This window comes from Drosophila hydei, unplaced genomic scaffold, assembly GCF_003285905.1.
Source record: "Drosophila hydei strain 15085-1641.00,03,60 unplaced genomic scaffold, DhydRS2 tig00008119-arrow-pilon, whole genome shotgun sequence".
NCBI classification, from domain to species: domain Eukaryota; kingdom Metazoa; phylum Arthropoda; class Insecta; order Diptera; family Drosophilidae; genus Drosophila; species Drosophila hydei.
In genome coordinates this window covers 1406701-1422544 of record NW_022045830.1, presented here as the reverse complement: position 1 = coordinate 1422544, position 15844 = coordinate 1406701, and the positions used below count along the sequence as shown (strand labels likewise).

At 42.2% G+C, this 15844-nt stretch overlaps 5 protein-coding genes across 7 annotated transcripts; 3 read left to right on the top strand and 2 right to left on the bottom strand.

Moving 5' to 3' along the window:
- The first annotated feature begins 286 nt into the window (after positions 1-286).
- LOC111594556 (serine protease snake) lies at positions 287-1776 on the top strand. 2 transcript variants are annotated; one of them, XM_023307912.2, is made up of 4 exons: positions 287-367; positions 424-801; positions 862-1111; positions 1168-1776. In XM_023307912.2, exons 1-4 carry the CDS (start codon positions 304-306, stop codon positions 1751-1753), a joined length of 1278 nt encoding a protein of 425 aa, XP_023163680.2. In that variant the 5' UTR covers positions 287-303; the 3' UTR covers positions 1754-1776. The 2 variants fall into 2 exon arrangements, with proteins under 2 accessions (XP_023163680.2, XP_023163679.2); XM_023307911.2 differs by having other exon boundaries at positions 424-1111.
- LOC111594552 (xanthine dehydrogenase) lies at positions 1751-9370 on the bottom strand. The gene is made up of 5 exons (XM_023307905.2): positions 8586-9370; positions 3395-5998; positions 2193-3338; positions 1948-2115; positions 1751-1894 (listed from the first exon to the last, which is right to left on the bottom strand). The coding sequence occupies exons 1-5, from the start codon at positions 8643-8645 to the stop codon at positions 1844-1846; spliced, it is 4029 nt and encodes a 1342-aa protein (XP_023163673.2). The 5' UTR covers positions 8646-9370; the 3' UTR covers positions 1751-1843.
- Positions 9371-9450: 80 nt separating this feature from the next.
- On the bottom strand, positions 9451-10334 carry LOC111594559 (cytochrome c oxidase assembly protein COX20, mitochondrial). Its single transcript, XM_023307915.1, has 3 exons — positions 10138-10334; positions 9882-10069; positions 9451-9824 (listed from the first exon to the last, which is right to left on the bottom strand). Exons 1-3 carry the CDS (start codon positions 10165-10167, stop codon positions 9710-9712), a joined length of 333 nt encoding a protein of 110 aa, XP_023163683.1. The 5' UTR covers positions 10168-10334; the 3' UTR covers positions 9451-9709.
- A 94-nt stretch (positions 10335-10428) lies between these two features.
- On the top strand, positions 10429-14126 carry LOC111594554 (traB domain-containing protein). Of its 2 annotated transcripts, none has more exons than XM_023307907.2 (5): positions 10429-10676; positions 11024-11436; positions 12325-13085; positions 13152-13271; positions 13331-14126. In XM_023307907.2, the coding sequence occupies exons 2-5, from the start codon at positions 11292-11294 to the stop codon at positions 13994-13996; spliced, it is 1692 nt and encodes a 563-aa protein (XP_023163675.2). In that variant the 5' UTR covers positions 10429-10676; positions 11024-11291; the 3' UTR covers positions 13997-14126. The 2 variants fall into 2 exon arrangements, with proteins under 2 accessions (XP_023163675.2, XP_023163677.2); XM_023307909.2 differs by lacking the exon at positions 10429-10676 and adding an exon at positions 10839-10914.
- LOC111594558 lies at positions 11518-12318 on the top strand. Its single transcript, XM_023307914.2, has one exon. The coding sequence runs from the start codon at positions 11568-11570 to the stop codon at positions 12246-12248; it is 681 nt and encodes a 226-aa protein (XP_023163682.2). The 5' UTR covers positions 11518-11567; the 3' UTR covers positions 12249-12318.
- Positions 14127-15844: the final 1718 nt, after the last annotated feature.

Below are 15844 nucleotides of genomic sequence, written 5' to 3'. Positions count from 1 at the left end.
GTCAAGGCTGCCCCATCGATTAAATAAATATGCTGCTGCCTAGCAGCCTGTTGGTGTGCTCGCTCCTGATTGCGGTTCAGGAACTTTACAGCACTGCTAAAAATGGCACGACAATGCTACCCCATCGATTAAAGAAGTATGCCGCTGGCGAAAACCTTTAATGCTCGCTCCTAATTTAAATTTAGGAGCTTTGCGCGCTTTACAACACTAAAACACAGGCAGCTTTAGTTGCGCAGTGGGATTACGTTATTTAGATGTTTACAAATTGCAAGAGACAAAACAAAGGCAACGACAAATGAAGAAATGCCAATTTTGTCTATAATTATCAGCTTACAATTTATGCTTCTACATATACATGCACTGAATGGTAATATAAGTGAATGCATTGGCTATCTAACTCCAAGTAACTAGCTTAGTTTCCAGCAGCTTTTGAGGTTTTCAATTATCAAACGACAAAGTACACGCTTCCAGAGCTTTGGCCCCAGGAGGCGTCTGCATCCGATGCTATCCCAACTGAAAGGGAACAGCAGGATGAACCTTCGGAGAGCTCCTTGAAATTCGACAATGACGACGAGCTGCGTTCTGGAACGGAACGATCGCTTCAGGAGGGAGCATTTTGCCGGCGCAGCTTTGATGGACGCAGCGGCTATTGTATTGTGGCCTATCAGTGTCTGCATGTTATACGCGAATATCGAGTGCACGGCACGCCCATTGACATTTGCACGCACCGCAACAACGTGCCGGTCATTTGTTGCCCACTGGCCGAAAAGCATGTCCAGTCGCAACGTATTAGTGCCACAAGTAGGTCGAGCTGCACCTCAAGTAACAATCAAATAAACATGAATCCATTGATCTTTTCAGAATGTCAGGAGTACAACAGCGCAACTAAGGGACTGAGGCTGGGCGACACTGGACGCGGCTTCTCGGGCAAACAGTGTGTGCCCAGCGTGCCCCTGATTGTGGGTGGCACGCCCACTCTACACGGAATCTTTCCTCACATGACTGCACTGGGCTGGACACAAAGTGACGGAGACATCAAATGGGGCTGCGGCGGCACGCTGATCAGTGAGCTTTATGTGCTCACAGCGGCGCATTGCGCCACATCGGGTAGGTGAGTGACAATTCCCATCAAGTTCCGACTGTACATTGTCTCCATCTCGCTTTTAGTAAGCCACCGGACATGGTGCGCCTGGGAGCACAGGAACTGAATGCCACCAGTCCGTGGCAGCAGGATATTAAAATTCTAATCATTATTCTGCATCCAAAGTATCGCTCCTCTTCCTACTACCATGACATAGCGCTGCTCAAGCTGACCAAACGCGTCCAACTATCGAAGCATGTGCGGCCAGCCTGCCTATGGCAAATGCCGGAGCTGCACGTTAAGTCGGTGGTGGCAACCGGCTGGGGACGTACGGAATTTTTGGGCGCCAAGTCCAATACGTTGCGTCAGGTGGATCTGGACATGGTACAGCAGCAGCGTTGCAAACAAATCTATCGCAAGGAACGTCGCCTGCCAAATGGCATTGTCGATTCGCAGTTCTGCGCTGGCTATTTGCCGGGCGGCAAGGACACCTGCCAGGGTGACTCCGGCGGCCCACTGCATGCGATACTGCCCGAAAACAATTGTGTGGCCTTTGTTGTGGGCATCACATCATTTGGCAAATTCTGCGCAGCGCCCAACGCACCGGGCGTCTACACAAAGATATACGCCTACCTGGACTGGGTGGAAAGGATTGCTTTCAAGAAGCATTAGATAGTATAATAAGCTCCATTAGCACTTAATTCTAAATCGTTATTAATTAAAAGGGTGTTTGTAACAAATGCTTATCTAAACTATACGGTCTTATGGCACTATATTCCAGGGCGTATACGTTCCAGTCTCCGGCATTTTAAGCTGAAAAACATGACTCAATCAATCTGAACTGTATTCAACTGGTTGGCACTTACCAGCTGGGTAAATTTATCTTGGCAAGCCATGCGTATGCGTGCCGAGGTGGCCGGCGCGTCCAGATTGAAGTTCGGACTCAAGCCTCGCTCACTGCGTGCCGCTGCGATGGCTGCTTTGATGGCGAAAAATGCCGAGGAGCCTATGAACAGCGGAGGCTCACCAACGGCCTGCAATTGGAATGAGTGAAATAATTAATTTATATATATAAATAAATATATATTCTCAGGTTTATCCACTGCCCCACCTTTGATGAATAAACAGCGCGTGGATTGGGTGCGCCGGTGAGCAGACTGACATTAAACTCCCCGGGTATGTCGGCGAATCCGGGCAGCTTGTACATGCCCGGTCCGCGGGAGTAGAGCATGCCCTGCGGCGAGTATATGAGCTCCTCGAGCGTAAACAAGCCGTAGCCCTGCATGAAGGCGCCTTCAATCTGGCCGATGTCGATGGCCGGATTGATGCTCGAGCCAATGTCCATGACGATGTCTGTGCTGAGCACCTGGTGGTCGCCCGTCAGACAGTCAATCTCCACGACAGACACGCCCACGCCGTTTGTATAGTAGCTGTAGGTGCGTGCATTGGGATTCGTCTCCGGATGATAGCCTATGTCGGTCATGGCATGGAAACCAGTTGCGGACAGGCTGACGCGATCGAAATATGCCTTGTTAATCCACTCCTGCCAGGTGCCCTCGGGTAGGGCCTCCTTTATAGGCGCCAGGCGCTTGTTCAGCTTCTCGCAAGCATCGATCACGGCCATGCCGTTCAAATCCGAGCCCACACTGGCCGCCGTGGGCGATGTGTTGGGCACCTTGTCGGTGGCCGTCTCCGAGATGTGTATCAGCTCAATAGGTATGTCCAGCGCTCGGGCAGCACACTGCAGCATCTTGGTGTTCAGGCCCTGTCCAATCTCGACGCCGCCGTGCGACAGCAGCACCGATCCATCGCTATAGATGTTAATGAGGGCGCCCGCCTGGTTCAGATGCATGACGCCAAAGGCGATGCCATATTTGGTGGGCACCAGGGCAATGCCACGCTTGCGCCAGCGATTTTCCCGATTGAAGCGCTCAATCTCTGCCTGCTTCTCAAAGTAGCGCGACTGCTTGAGGCAATCCTGGAAGCAGCGCTCGATGGGAAACCGCTCCAGCTGCTGATGGTAGTGAGTATAGTCGCCGGTCTTGTAAAAGTTCAGCTGCATCACATCCAGCTCACTGCGGCCCACAATGCGCGCCACGTCTCGGATGATGTGCTCGCCGGCGAACATGCCCTGAGGACCGCCGAAGCCGCGGAAGGCCGTATTGGAGGGCAGATTGGTTTTGCACACCCAGCCACCGACGCGCACGTTCGGAATGCGATAGCAGTTCTCGAAGTGGTACATGGCACGCTCCAGCACCTGGCAAGGATCACATATTGAGCAGGTCATTCAGTGGCCATCAAAATGGAACTCACCGAAAAGGACAAATCCATGGACCAGCCGGCGTTGTTGTAGCACTCAATCTCGCAGGCCGTGATGAGACCCTCCTGGGTGAAGGCCACCTTGTACTTGAAGAGGAACGGATGCCGTGTGCCAGTGATGAGCATATCTTCATCCCGGTCCAGCATGCAGCGCACAGGACGTTGCAGCCGATAGGCAGCTAGCGCGACGGGCAATGCCACCATCATGCCACGAGACTCCTTGCCGCCGAAGCCACCGCCCAGACGCTTGGCGCGACAGACAACTCGATTGGCTGGCAGACCGACCACATGGGCGACCAACTTTTGTACCTCCGTCGGGTGCTGAGTGGAGCAGAAGAGCTCCAGTTCGTCGCGGTCGCGGGGCACAGCCAATGCCACATGAGTCTCCAGATAGAAGTGCTCCTGGCCACCCATGCGGCAGCTGCCCTCATAGACGTGCGCTGCCTCAGCGAAGGCCTGCACCACATCGCCCTTGGTCACATAGCGGGGATAGTCGGGGAAATAGGACGCGTGCTCAATGGCCTGCTCAATGGTCACAATCACTGGCTGCAGCTCCTCGTACTCCACGCGCACCAGCCGCGCCGCGCGCTGGGCCAGCGCTTGGTTGGCCGCAGCTATGGCGCCTATAATTTGACCATAGCAATGCACCTCGTCGTTGGCAAAGACGTACTCATCATGGAACACGGGGCCCACCTCGTTCTCGTGTTGCGTCAAGTCCTTGGCACTGAAAAAGCCTTCAACGCCGTCCAAAGCCAACGCCTCGCTGGCGTCCAGCTTGGTGATCTTGGCGTGCGCCTTCGTGCTGAGCACAAGCGCCAAATAGAGCTCACCATCCATGCGTGGAATGTCATCGGTATAGATGGCCTCGCCGGTGGCCTGTTTCAGGGCAGCTGCATGCACCTTGGGCTTACCAATCGGATCATGACTGGGCTGATCGCTGGCAACGCGCTCAAACAGCTGGGCACTGCGCAGGGCGGGCGTGTGGAAGACATCGGCGCCACTGAGCTCCGCTTTGGGCACTGCATCCGGCGGCATGATGCCGGCATCGCACAGCTTCCGGCTGATGGCCAAGAAGGACTTAAAGAACAGGCTGACAACTAAGGCGCGTCGATAGGCTATCATGCCACCCGGCGCCGAGGCGTCCAGGGGCAACTCTATGCACAGACTCTCCGCCACGCGCTCCACCAGCGCCTGACTCCAGCGCTGGCCCACCATCAGCTCGGATGTGCGTGGGGCCAGCACCGTGGTGGGTGCCATGCCACCGAAAGCAATTTGTATGCGCTGCACCACATTGGAGGCGGGCTCGAAGCTGACATGGACGGCCGCATTGACGATGCTAATGTCGTCGTCTCGACGGCGCGCCTGCTTGAAGGCTATCACGTGCTGATCCGGCGTAGTCTTCGGTATGTGTATGCCCAGCAGAATCTCGTGGCCCTGAATGACGTTGCGTCGATAGCCGGTGAAGAAGCCGGCGCCCATGTGCACCGAGCGCCTGCCGTCAGCTAGGCTGGCCACATCCAGACGCACGCCAGCTGCCGTCAGCAGAGGATTCATATCGGAGATGGGGCTGCCGGTCATTATGTTCCCGCCCAGACACGCCACATTGCGTATCTGCTTGCCAGCAAAGTAGTGCAGCATGTCGACGACGCTTTGGAATAGGCGAGTCCGTGACTCCGGCAGCTCCTCGATGCGCTTGCGCAGATATGCATCGATTTCCATGAGGCTGACGGCAGCACCGAAGTAAACGCCGTCCTCCGATTCGCGCAGCTCCAGCAGCTCGGGCACTTTGATGGGATTGATGAGCACAGCGTAGAGCAAGTTCTTGAATTTCATCTCCACGCCCACCTCGGTGTTGCCCACAATTAGCTTGGCATTCGGATAGTCAGCCTTCAGCCGGAGCAGCTCCTGAAGCTGTGTCGGTCGATGCCAGGTCACACGATCCGAGCGAAAGATCAGGCTCTCCTCGTCGTATGCTGCCGTTAGCTGCAGCTCTGGCGGAAAGATGGGCTCCTGGCTGGGATCGTAGGGCTGGAATTCGCTGCGCTCGAACAGCTTGTCGTCCGTGTTGTCGTCCGTGTTGTCGCCACCTCCGCATCCTTTGCCACTTACTCTACAGCACTTATCGCCCATGCCGCAGGGAGCATTCTTGGTGAATGTCTTGTAGCCCTCCAGGATGGGCCGGTAGCCAGTGCAGCGACACAGATTACCCTGGAAGGCAATCTCCAGATCACGCATCGACGGCTGCGCCGCATTGCGCAGCAGCGCGTACATTGACATCACAATTCCGGGCGTGCAGAAGCCGCACTGCGAGCCATGCGCCTTGGCCAGACGCTCCTGGACCGGATGCAGGCGGGTGCGTGTGCTGCCTATGCCCTCCACCGTGGTCACTGCATAGCCGTGCATGGCACACACGGGCGTCAGGCAGGCATTCACGGCCAGGTGCTGTATCCTGTTGCTGCGACGATCCAGCCGAGAGATCATAACGGTGCACGCACCACAACCTCCCTCGCCGCAGCCCAGCTTGGTGCCGCACAGACGCAGCTTCACGCGCAGATAGGTAAGCAGCGTGCATTCCGGATCGGGACTGCCATCAATTACCTGTCACAGATAAAGTTAATACAATATTTATATATATATATATTTTTATTACTCTTAGAGCAATGAACTTTATCTGTAATTTTGAATGAATTCTTTGAAATCTTTAATTATATCTTTCACGTGCCGAGCCCTGACTGCGAGCTGACGCAGTTCAAATAAAACTCCGATTAGGTTTTTTTACCGCAAAGTCATTACAAATTTTGTAGCTACTTGAGACAAGTCGGGTATGCCAAGACTTGCAGATGCTCCGTAATCAGCGCAAAACAACATTCGAATAACTGAAGGCTGTCTTAGCTGCAACTAGCATCTTCACATATATAATATTCTCATACTTATATATATATATATATATAATATATATATATATATATATATATATATATATATATATTTACTTAGTTTAATCTGCAAACTCAGCTTAAATCTGTGTCAAATTTTATCAGCGGAATTTTGCAATGGAAAATTATTTGAAATGAAAAACTGAAAATTAATATTTATATTTAAATATTTGAAAAAATAAAGAAAATTTATGAAGCATAAAAAACTTAAGTCTATAATATATATATAAATATATTAAATCTATAATATATAAATATATTAAATCTGTAATATATAAATATATAAATAATATAAAAGGCTACAAAAAAAGCTTTGTTTTTTTTTAGAAATAAATAATAAATAAAAAAATACATAAATAAATATTAATTTAAATAAAATGCAAAGTTTTAAAAAAAAATGTAAATCCAAATTGAGTTAAATATAAATAAATATTTTATATTTTATATATTTCTTAAATTATATTATATTTTTTAATATATAAATTATATTGTATTTCTAAATAAATATTAATTAAAATATATTGAGTTAAATATAAATAAATATTTAATATTTTATATATTTCTTAAGTTATATTATATTTTTTAATATATAAATTATACTACATTTCTAAATAAATATTAATTTAAATAAAATGCAAAGTTTTTAAAAAAAATGTAAACCTATATTCAGTTAAATATAAATAAATATTTTATATATTTCATAAATTATATTATATTTCTAAATAAATATTAATTTAAATAAAATGCAAAGTTTTTAAATAAAATGTAAACCTATATTCAGTTAAATATAAAATAAATATTTTATATTTTATATATTTCTTAAATTATATTATATTTTTTTAACATATAAACTATATTATATTTCTTAAATTACATTTTTAAAGTAGCGCTCAAAGCTTAAAAATAAATGCAAATTAAATTAAAAAAAAAAGTATATATGAAATATAAATAATAGCAACGTTATGTAAAAAAAGGCAAATAAAAATTAATTTATAGAATAATAACTATGACTATATTAATAAATATTTGTGGTTTTGTCTGTCAGCCATAAAATACTCAAATGAATTTGGCGAAGTCTGGCCTTGATTGAATAGGAATGTTCTTGATATAGCTGGACAGACAAGCTGCTTGTATTTTGTAAAAACATGTAACATGTATATAGAAGATAAACAATACTATATAAATGAAAATTTTAACAACTGAATACTTTCAAAAGTTATTTCGAAAATTCTCAATTTTCCGCCGCCTAAACAGGTTGAACCTGTTTAGCCATCGACTGACATGAAATGCTTTATTATCTGTCATTATCAGGCGAGCCACTTGAAAAACAACACGCGCTTAGTTTATTGAATGCATTTGTGTCTGCCAATTTTATTACACTGGCTGCATATGTATTCAGTATGCAATATGTGCTTTACTTGTAATAAATGCCATAAACCTTGTTAAACAAACAATCCACTTATAGTTGCCGTTGATCAGATAGCAATATAGGCGGGCGAATCGTGTAACTCATAGATATTGATCTGGAAAGTAGGTCGTTCGCAGTACCAAAATTGTTCAGTTTAAACCTGTCTGCCTCGGCCACACATTTCAAAGAGCCAATATACCTTCCTTTTACACTACATGCACGGGTATCTGTGGCAAGTGTGAAGAGCAGACGTTATCATATCATTCAAGATAGTCACAGCCCGCTGAATGTGGCCAAGGAGATTGTTGCTGTTTTTATCTATTTATAAAACATTTCGGTAGACTTCACGTGTCGTAATTTATGTACGCACTTTTATTGTACTCCACGCTGTTCCATAAATGTTAAAAATAAAAAATAAGCTTTTATTTAAAAAATATACAGTCGGCTGTTCAAATGAAGTAATGCTAGACTTTAGTGCTGAAGCAATTCATATCTTTATATGAGTTTATTATATGCAGAAGGCGCTTGGCGAAAGGAATGTTCTTGATAAGGCGTGACGTTGGCACCCCCCCACAAAAGCAACAGTGACCCATGATTGTAGGTCAATTGTTATCAGCAACACAATCGCAATCAATTTATTTAACAGAAAAAGATCGCTCGATCTGTTCAATTGAATGCAAAGCAAACGGGCATGATCTGAATAGCTTTTGCCCACTCCAAATAATGAAAAACAACTAAGTTTCGTAACCAAATAAAGGAAATGAATGTACACCAATTTTATCGTGAAATCATAGACTTTAATATGAAAGACAATAAAATTTTTTTATTCAAATTACTTTACCTTTTTGCCATTAACAAAAAACACTAAAACAGACGTTGCTCCCTTCGCTGATTTTGACATTTTACTTAAGTTTTCTATATACTTATATATATATATTTATTCCTCTAAATATAGTACAAAACGTGTTCAGCTATTTTTGTACATAAAATATGCAATTGTTCAAAAGCCAGATCTGGGTGTTTCCTCATTGACTGTGCCCACACACAACACACAATACACACTCCGTACAAAACACGACCGGCTCGATTAAGAATCAAAATCGTTTTGACGCTGAGGCTCGTCAGTTTTGAGATTAGAGGCGGCACGAATCTAAACGAGACGAGACGAGCCGAAACGAGCCGACCCGAAGCGAGCCGAGCCTAACGACAATTATCAGGATCGCTTGTAACTTTCGGTTGTTCGTTACCTGATAGGCTAATTTAAAAGCAATTACGCATATACATTTTTACAAGTAATTAAGTGCGGATGGATCATGTACGACTTTTTTTAAGGCTGCGTGCCTCTCATTTAATGTTTTCCAATTCATTTTGATGGTATTGAAATTTCAAACGTCAGAAAGGTCAAGTCTAACAAACATATCAAAACATAATTCTTATATAGTTTACAATATATAACTGTTTTTTTCTAGACTATTAATATCTGAACTCTTATGTCAACTGCTTGTTACATACGCTTGCACAAAGTTAATAAGCCCCGAATTAATTAATAGCTACAAAATGGGCGCCAAACAGCAATCAATATAAAAAGTAATCAAGAGCCTTTGTTAGAGCAACATAAACTTTCTGAATTCATTTAACAAATTTACATAATTTATTGACAATTAAACTAACTTAAATAGATTTGAAACAAGTACATATATATGTATACATATGCCTGGGAGGCGTTTAGTGTATATGTATTTGTATTTTGCACTTAAATATTCCACAACTATACCTTATCGCTCAAATATACGCTTTCGTGTATATGTACATTGAATATATACAACTCGGGGCATTAAACTTACTCGACAGCAAAGTTATGAATCTTAAAACAATCTTATATATACATGATTCAGCTCAAACTCGTCTGAATATATGACTCTAAAGTGTTAGCCAGTCTGTATATATACATATATATACTACACGTTACGCCGACTTAATATCCAACTCACGCTCGACTGTTGTGCCCTCGTACATGGCTTGCCGGCGCATGGCCTCGCGCAGTTGTTGTTGCTCAAAGCGCCTCGCCGACCATTGATACCTGCCGGTAGAAGCATTTGATAAGAATGAATGTCGGCCATAACCTATTGCAACTCACCTGCAGGCCATCCAATAGACCATTGTGCCACAAAAGAAGGAGCCGAAACCAATATGCGTGGCCAAGTGGGGGCGAGAGGTGCCTAAGAATGCCAAAACGCCGACCCCTATGCCGCCGCTGATGCCATAAAGAAAACTGTTACGAAAGCAAGGTATCTGAGCAACATCCCGTCCAAATATGTAGAAGCTCTGCTCGGAATTAAACATAATTATCACATAAGATATCCTACAGTTTGAAATGTTCTGTTGTCACTTACCTTTTTGGGCGCCTCTGCATCATCTGACATTGTTATTGATCAAATTTAAATTACACTTTTTCAACAGTAAAATTCCTACAAAACGCGGCGAACAGCTGTTTATGAACAATGTTGCCGTACTGTGCCGAAATTAAAAAAATATTTGTATGACAAGCCATTTACATCATGCAAATTATTTTAGCTTTATCTGAGTCATTTGAATATACATAATCTATACACAATTGACACAAAAATTATTATATGAAATGCTATTTAACTCTTAAACCTATTTCAGTAAAATACAAATCATAAACCATGCACATGCACTGTATGCATACGAAATTATTTTGATATTATAGGCAGCACTGGTTAACGCTAGCAAGAAGAAGCGAACGCTCTAGCTCAGTTTGCCACAATCACAATTTCATTCTTTAGTTTTTTGGTTTTTCGTTTAATACAAAACAAATGCAAGCAAGTGCAAAAGCAAAGCAAGCAACAATACATCCCGCATAAATTTTACGTCAATTATAGGTCTGCGCACAATAACATAAGACTTTCAGGTAAGTTGCTGCACTAGCCACAATCATGCATACATACATATACACATGCATTGGTACGTATGTATGTATGTGCTTGTACAACTAGCTGACGAAAGCAAAACAAAATCAAAATAGTGTCGATAGCAGCAGCTGATAATAATTTAAAAAAACCAGAGTATCCGAATACTTTTGTGTTTTTGGAAATCCATATGTCATTATGACATTAGTCTTTGTATTTAACATCAAGAAACATGTACACGTACGCAGATTCTTTGAAATTTTAAGTTCGTGATAGGAGGTCGACTGGAATTATCTATTGGTACCTCTCAGCTGATCTCTCCCTCTCTCATTATTTTATATACTTACAGTTATTCACCGATTGCGGTACTCACCACAACAAAAACAACTGATGTTCGAGCTACGTACACACAATTAATATACAAAAATAGATACGTAGATACGTGGTTAAAGGAACAGCTACCAAACTGAAACCGAATTTGCATCCGTAACCAATTCTTCCAAGGCAGCAGCTGTGCATACAAAGACACACACCCGCACACAGCTCAACGACACCCTCACTGTATATATCTATTTATATATATACAATATATATATAAAACCACCGATTGTGCACAAATGGATTTATCAGCATCAACTTCAAGCGACTCGACAATGGGAACACCGGAACAAAAGAGCAAATCGTTTATTGGAGATAGTACGTTCTATGCCAGCGCTGTGGAGCATCAGTTATCACCAACAGAAAACTACAGATCCTGCAATGGTAAGTAGCAAAGTAAGGAGCTAAAACTTTAGTTCGTTTATTGGTAGAAGGGACTATTTGAAATGTTCAGTTGGCCTTGGCACTTCATTCGTCAGCGCTACAGCTGTGAGTAAATCATTACACATTTAAGCATGAGTGATGCCAACACAAAACATGACGCAGAGCCGCTACCAAGCAGTGAGCAAGAGCAGCAGCTACAGCAGGTGCTGCAGCTCCATGGCCAGCTTAAGTTTGAACAATCATCGCTCAAAAGACAACTGCATACCATACAACTGCATCTCTCTGCGCTAAGTATCGAGAACGAACATATGGAGCAGTCTCTAGAAAAGCTGAGCCAACAAACTCAGCAAAAGCAACTCTTCAATCAGAACATCAAACAAGAACTCATGAAGTCCACACACTTGGCGGTCAATGCCCAAACACGTATTACGTTTCCGCACAAGTTTTTAGTTCAAATATTCAGACCCTTCGCGGAAGATCAGACGTTAATGGAGCACTGCATGCACATCGACGTTGAGCTGGCCAAAACAATGCACACGCTGCGCATGCAGGCATATCAGGCACAAGAGCTCAAGTACAAGGATATTATAAAGAAAAAACAAACAGTTCTGGCCTCGAAGCTGGCTGATAAGTACGAAGCGAAGCTGTCCAAGAATGAACAATCCCAACGATTAAATGCTGAACAGATTAGGAATCACTGCTTCGAACTGCTCCAGGATTTCCTAAACGAAACCTGTACAGATAAGCAGCACACTTCATCGTATTTGGCTGAGCTGAAAACCTTATATGATCAGGAGACATACGACTTATAATCTTAACCAATTTCTAAAGAACGTTGCCCTTATATATTTTATATTAATCCACGACACATTCATTTTAAATTCACAGAAAGCATAAATGGAGATATCAATCAAAGTGCTGGATACGCAAATTTGGCCCACAAAGTGTTAAACATTGAGAACTACGATGCCCACAACGGAAATGGAAATTTAGAGGATATGGCTGCTTTTAACATCTATGGTATGCCCGCTTCCGTCTCCCATACATCAAATACTGCAGCAATTAATGCCAGCATGTTGTTGCTGCAATCCGAGAGCACCGATACGAATACCTCACAGGAGGAGGTCGATCCAAAGTCTCAGCTGGCCAATAAGACAATATTTAAGACCGATAATCCCAATTTGTCAATTATAGAAATAAATGAGAATTCTATTAAAGAGGAGGATCTTGAGAAAGAGGTGGTACTAATTGAGCAGCTCTCCACCGACGATAATAATGAGGCTGTTGAAAAGGTTAAAAATATACTTAAGAAGTCGCCCAGCAAAGTTGCCGACAATGCATCCGAGAAGCGACGCCGCAAAGCCGACACCCTGCTGCAGTCCAGCAAACAAAAATTGGACATATCAATAGCTGAGGCATCTGCAGCAGCAGATGGGGTCAGCGAACGGCAGCTGCAGTTAGCTGAGCCGGCTGCAGCCATCATCGATCAACCGCAAACTAAACGTGAAATTATGATCTATGATACTTTGGAGGAATTCGATCAAAACTTACCGTCGACAGTGACCCTATTGAACACGCCGTTCGGCAGCAAGGTCTACTTGGTAGGCACGGCACACTTTAGCGAGGAATCCCAGGATGACGTCTCTTATGTGAGAATACCAACTGAGCTGTGTTCCATCAAGCATATGCTAATCTTTTACTTATTTGTCCCACAGGTCATTCGTAATGTCCGTCCAGATGTGGTTATGGTGGAGCTATGTCCATCCCGTGTACACATACTGAAACTCGATGAGAAGACGCTGCTAGAGGAGGCCAAGAATATCAATATTCCCAAGGCAACTAAACTAAATCACCTCTCAATATTCATATGCTAACATAGTTGAATAACCTGCAGATTCGCGGCATACTTCAGACTCATGGCTATATTAATGGCATCTTCTTTATTCTGCTGCTGCAGATGAGTGCACAAATTGCCAAGGATTTGGGTATGGCACCGGGCGGGGAGTTTCGTCGCGCCTTCGAGGAGATACACAAGCTGCCTGGCTGCATTCTACATTTAGGCGATCGACCTATACGCATCACACTTTATCGTGCTCTGCGCGCTCTGTCGTTGTGGCAGACCATGAAGCTGGTATGGCGCCTGACCTTCACGGACAGCATCAGCATCGAGGAGGTGGAGGAGTGCAAGAAGCAAGATCTACTTGAGAAACTTATGCAGGAAATGGCTGGCGAGTTTCCAGCCTTCTCGGATGTATTTGTACGTGAACGTGATCTGTATCTGTGCCACTCATTACAATTGGCCGCACTGCCACAAGCGGCCCCCGGCGCCCATCAGGTGCGTCCCGTCCGAGTCGTTGGCGTTGTGGGCATTGGACATGCCAATGGTATTGCAAAGATGTGGGGTCAAGTGGATCCCGAAAAGATACCAGCCATACTCGAAATACCACAAGCCAGCCTCAGTCAGCGGCTCTGCAAGAATACATTCAAGTATGGACTCATCGGACTGGGCGCCTATGGCGCTTTTCGTTTTTTGCGGCCGCGTCTTACGCGTTTCTTTTAATTTTCATTGAGATGCATGCTTTTCTATATATCTTTGTTGAATTTATTTTCGTTATTAAGTGAAAAGAAGCCCGGCAGCACTTGAAATGGGCACTGACAACATAATAAGTATTGCGAGTACTTGATGCTTTTGATAGAAAGTGTTTATACACAATCATAAATATAAATATATATATATATATATATATATATATATATATGAATATATATATACAGGCATATATGTACATGAATATATATATATATATATATATATATATATATATATATATATATATATATATATATATATATATATACATATATACTATGTGTGCAAACCAAAAAAAACATTCAAACATATTCCTGGTTTTAAAAACCCAACAAATCTGAAACTAAATGAAAATAGATAAGCACGTGTGCATGATATATATCTCATATATATATATATATTATATATATATATCATATATATATTATATATATATATCATATATATATTATATATATATATCATATATATATTATATATATATATTATATATATATATATATATATAGCTACGTACTGGGCTATGGATATCGCGACTGTGAATATATCAATCCATATTCAATTCTTATACAAAAGGACTTAATTTTAAATTGTTGCTGCATAGTTCTTAAAGATAAAACGAAACATCACACAGTTAGTTAGAATCGTTTCTTTTGTTTGGACCAGGTAGAGGTCGTAGTTGCAGATTTAAATGGTTTCTGGGCAGGCCACAAGAACAAAAGACAACAATTCCGAAGTTTATTGTATAAAACAAAAAATTATTTTTGAACAAAACTCTAAATGTGAACGTGCCCGAGCCCATGGGCTGATAGAAACACTTACACTTTCGACTTAATCCATGTGTATGTAAATGTTATTCATTCCGTAGTAGAAACTCTGAACTTTTTAGATACTAAGTGGAAACGTGATGGACCTTCGATATTGGAAGTATGGCCGTGTGTTAAATGTTGCATATTATATTGAGGAATTTTACAATAAAGACACAAATGAAAAATGAAAAATGGAAAACGAAAACAAATAAGCTCTAAACTAAAATAAAACAAAAAATAACCTATCTAGCAATACTTTACTACAAATACATTTGAACTGTATCTTCAAAAAATGGTATTACAAATACAAGCCAATTTGTTTTTGATGCTGCGTAGTTTGTGCTAATTTAGAACTGGTGTTATTTAGCATTTAAAATAGTGAACCACCCGAAAAACTCTTTCAGCATCCCACTTTGTGTATAATTGACTCAAATAAAAGTTTACATACCCCAAAAAAAAAAATGTGGTTTCTTTTCTAAGGACATTTTTGAATTTCTAAATAAATTGTTTTTCAAACTATAAGAAAGCTACAAATGTAGTTAAGCTGTTGCTAATTTCGACTTAAATTTGATTTTGTCTTTAGGAATAAGAAACAATGTTCCTATATAAGACCTTGCCATACAAATACTCTTATATAGAACCTTGCCAAATATCACAATTGCTATGCAAATGTCCCCATACAAATACATCTATTTAAAACTTTGCTATACAAATATTCTTAAATGAGTTCCTAAATAGAACAATAAACTATTATATTCCACTCTAGATACTTACTTTAAAAACACAATTTCATCGTGAAATTTAAAAAAATTCAAAATAATTGTTTTCGACAAATATCCCTGGATAACCTTCTAACCTTAATTTGAATAAAAGAATATATTGCAAAATACAAAACTAAGAAATCGAAAGATTTTACAAATCTTAGCTTGACTATGATAGATCAAATACGATTTAGCTCCATATTATATCATATTTAAGTACTATCATATGTAAAGATGTATTACACATA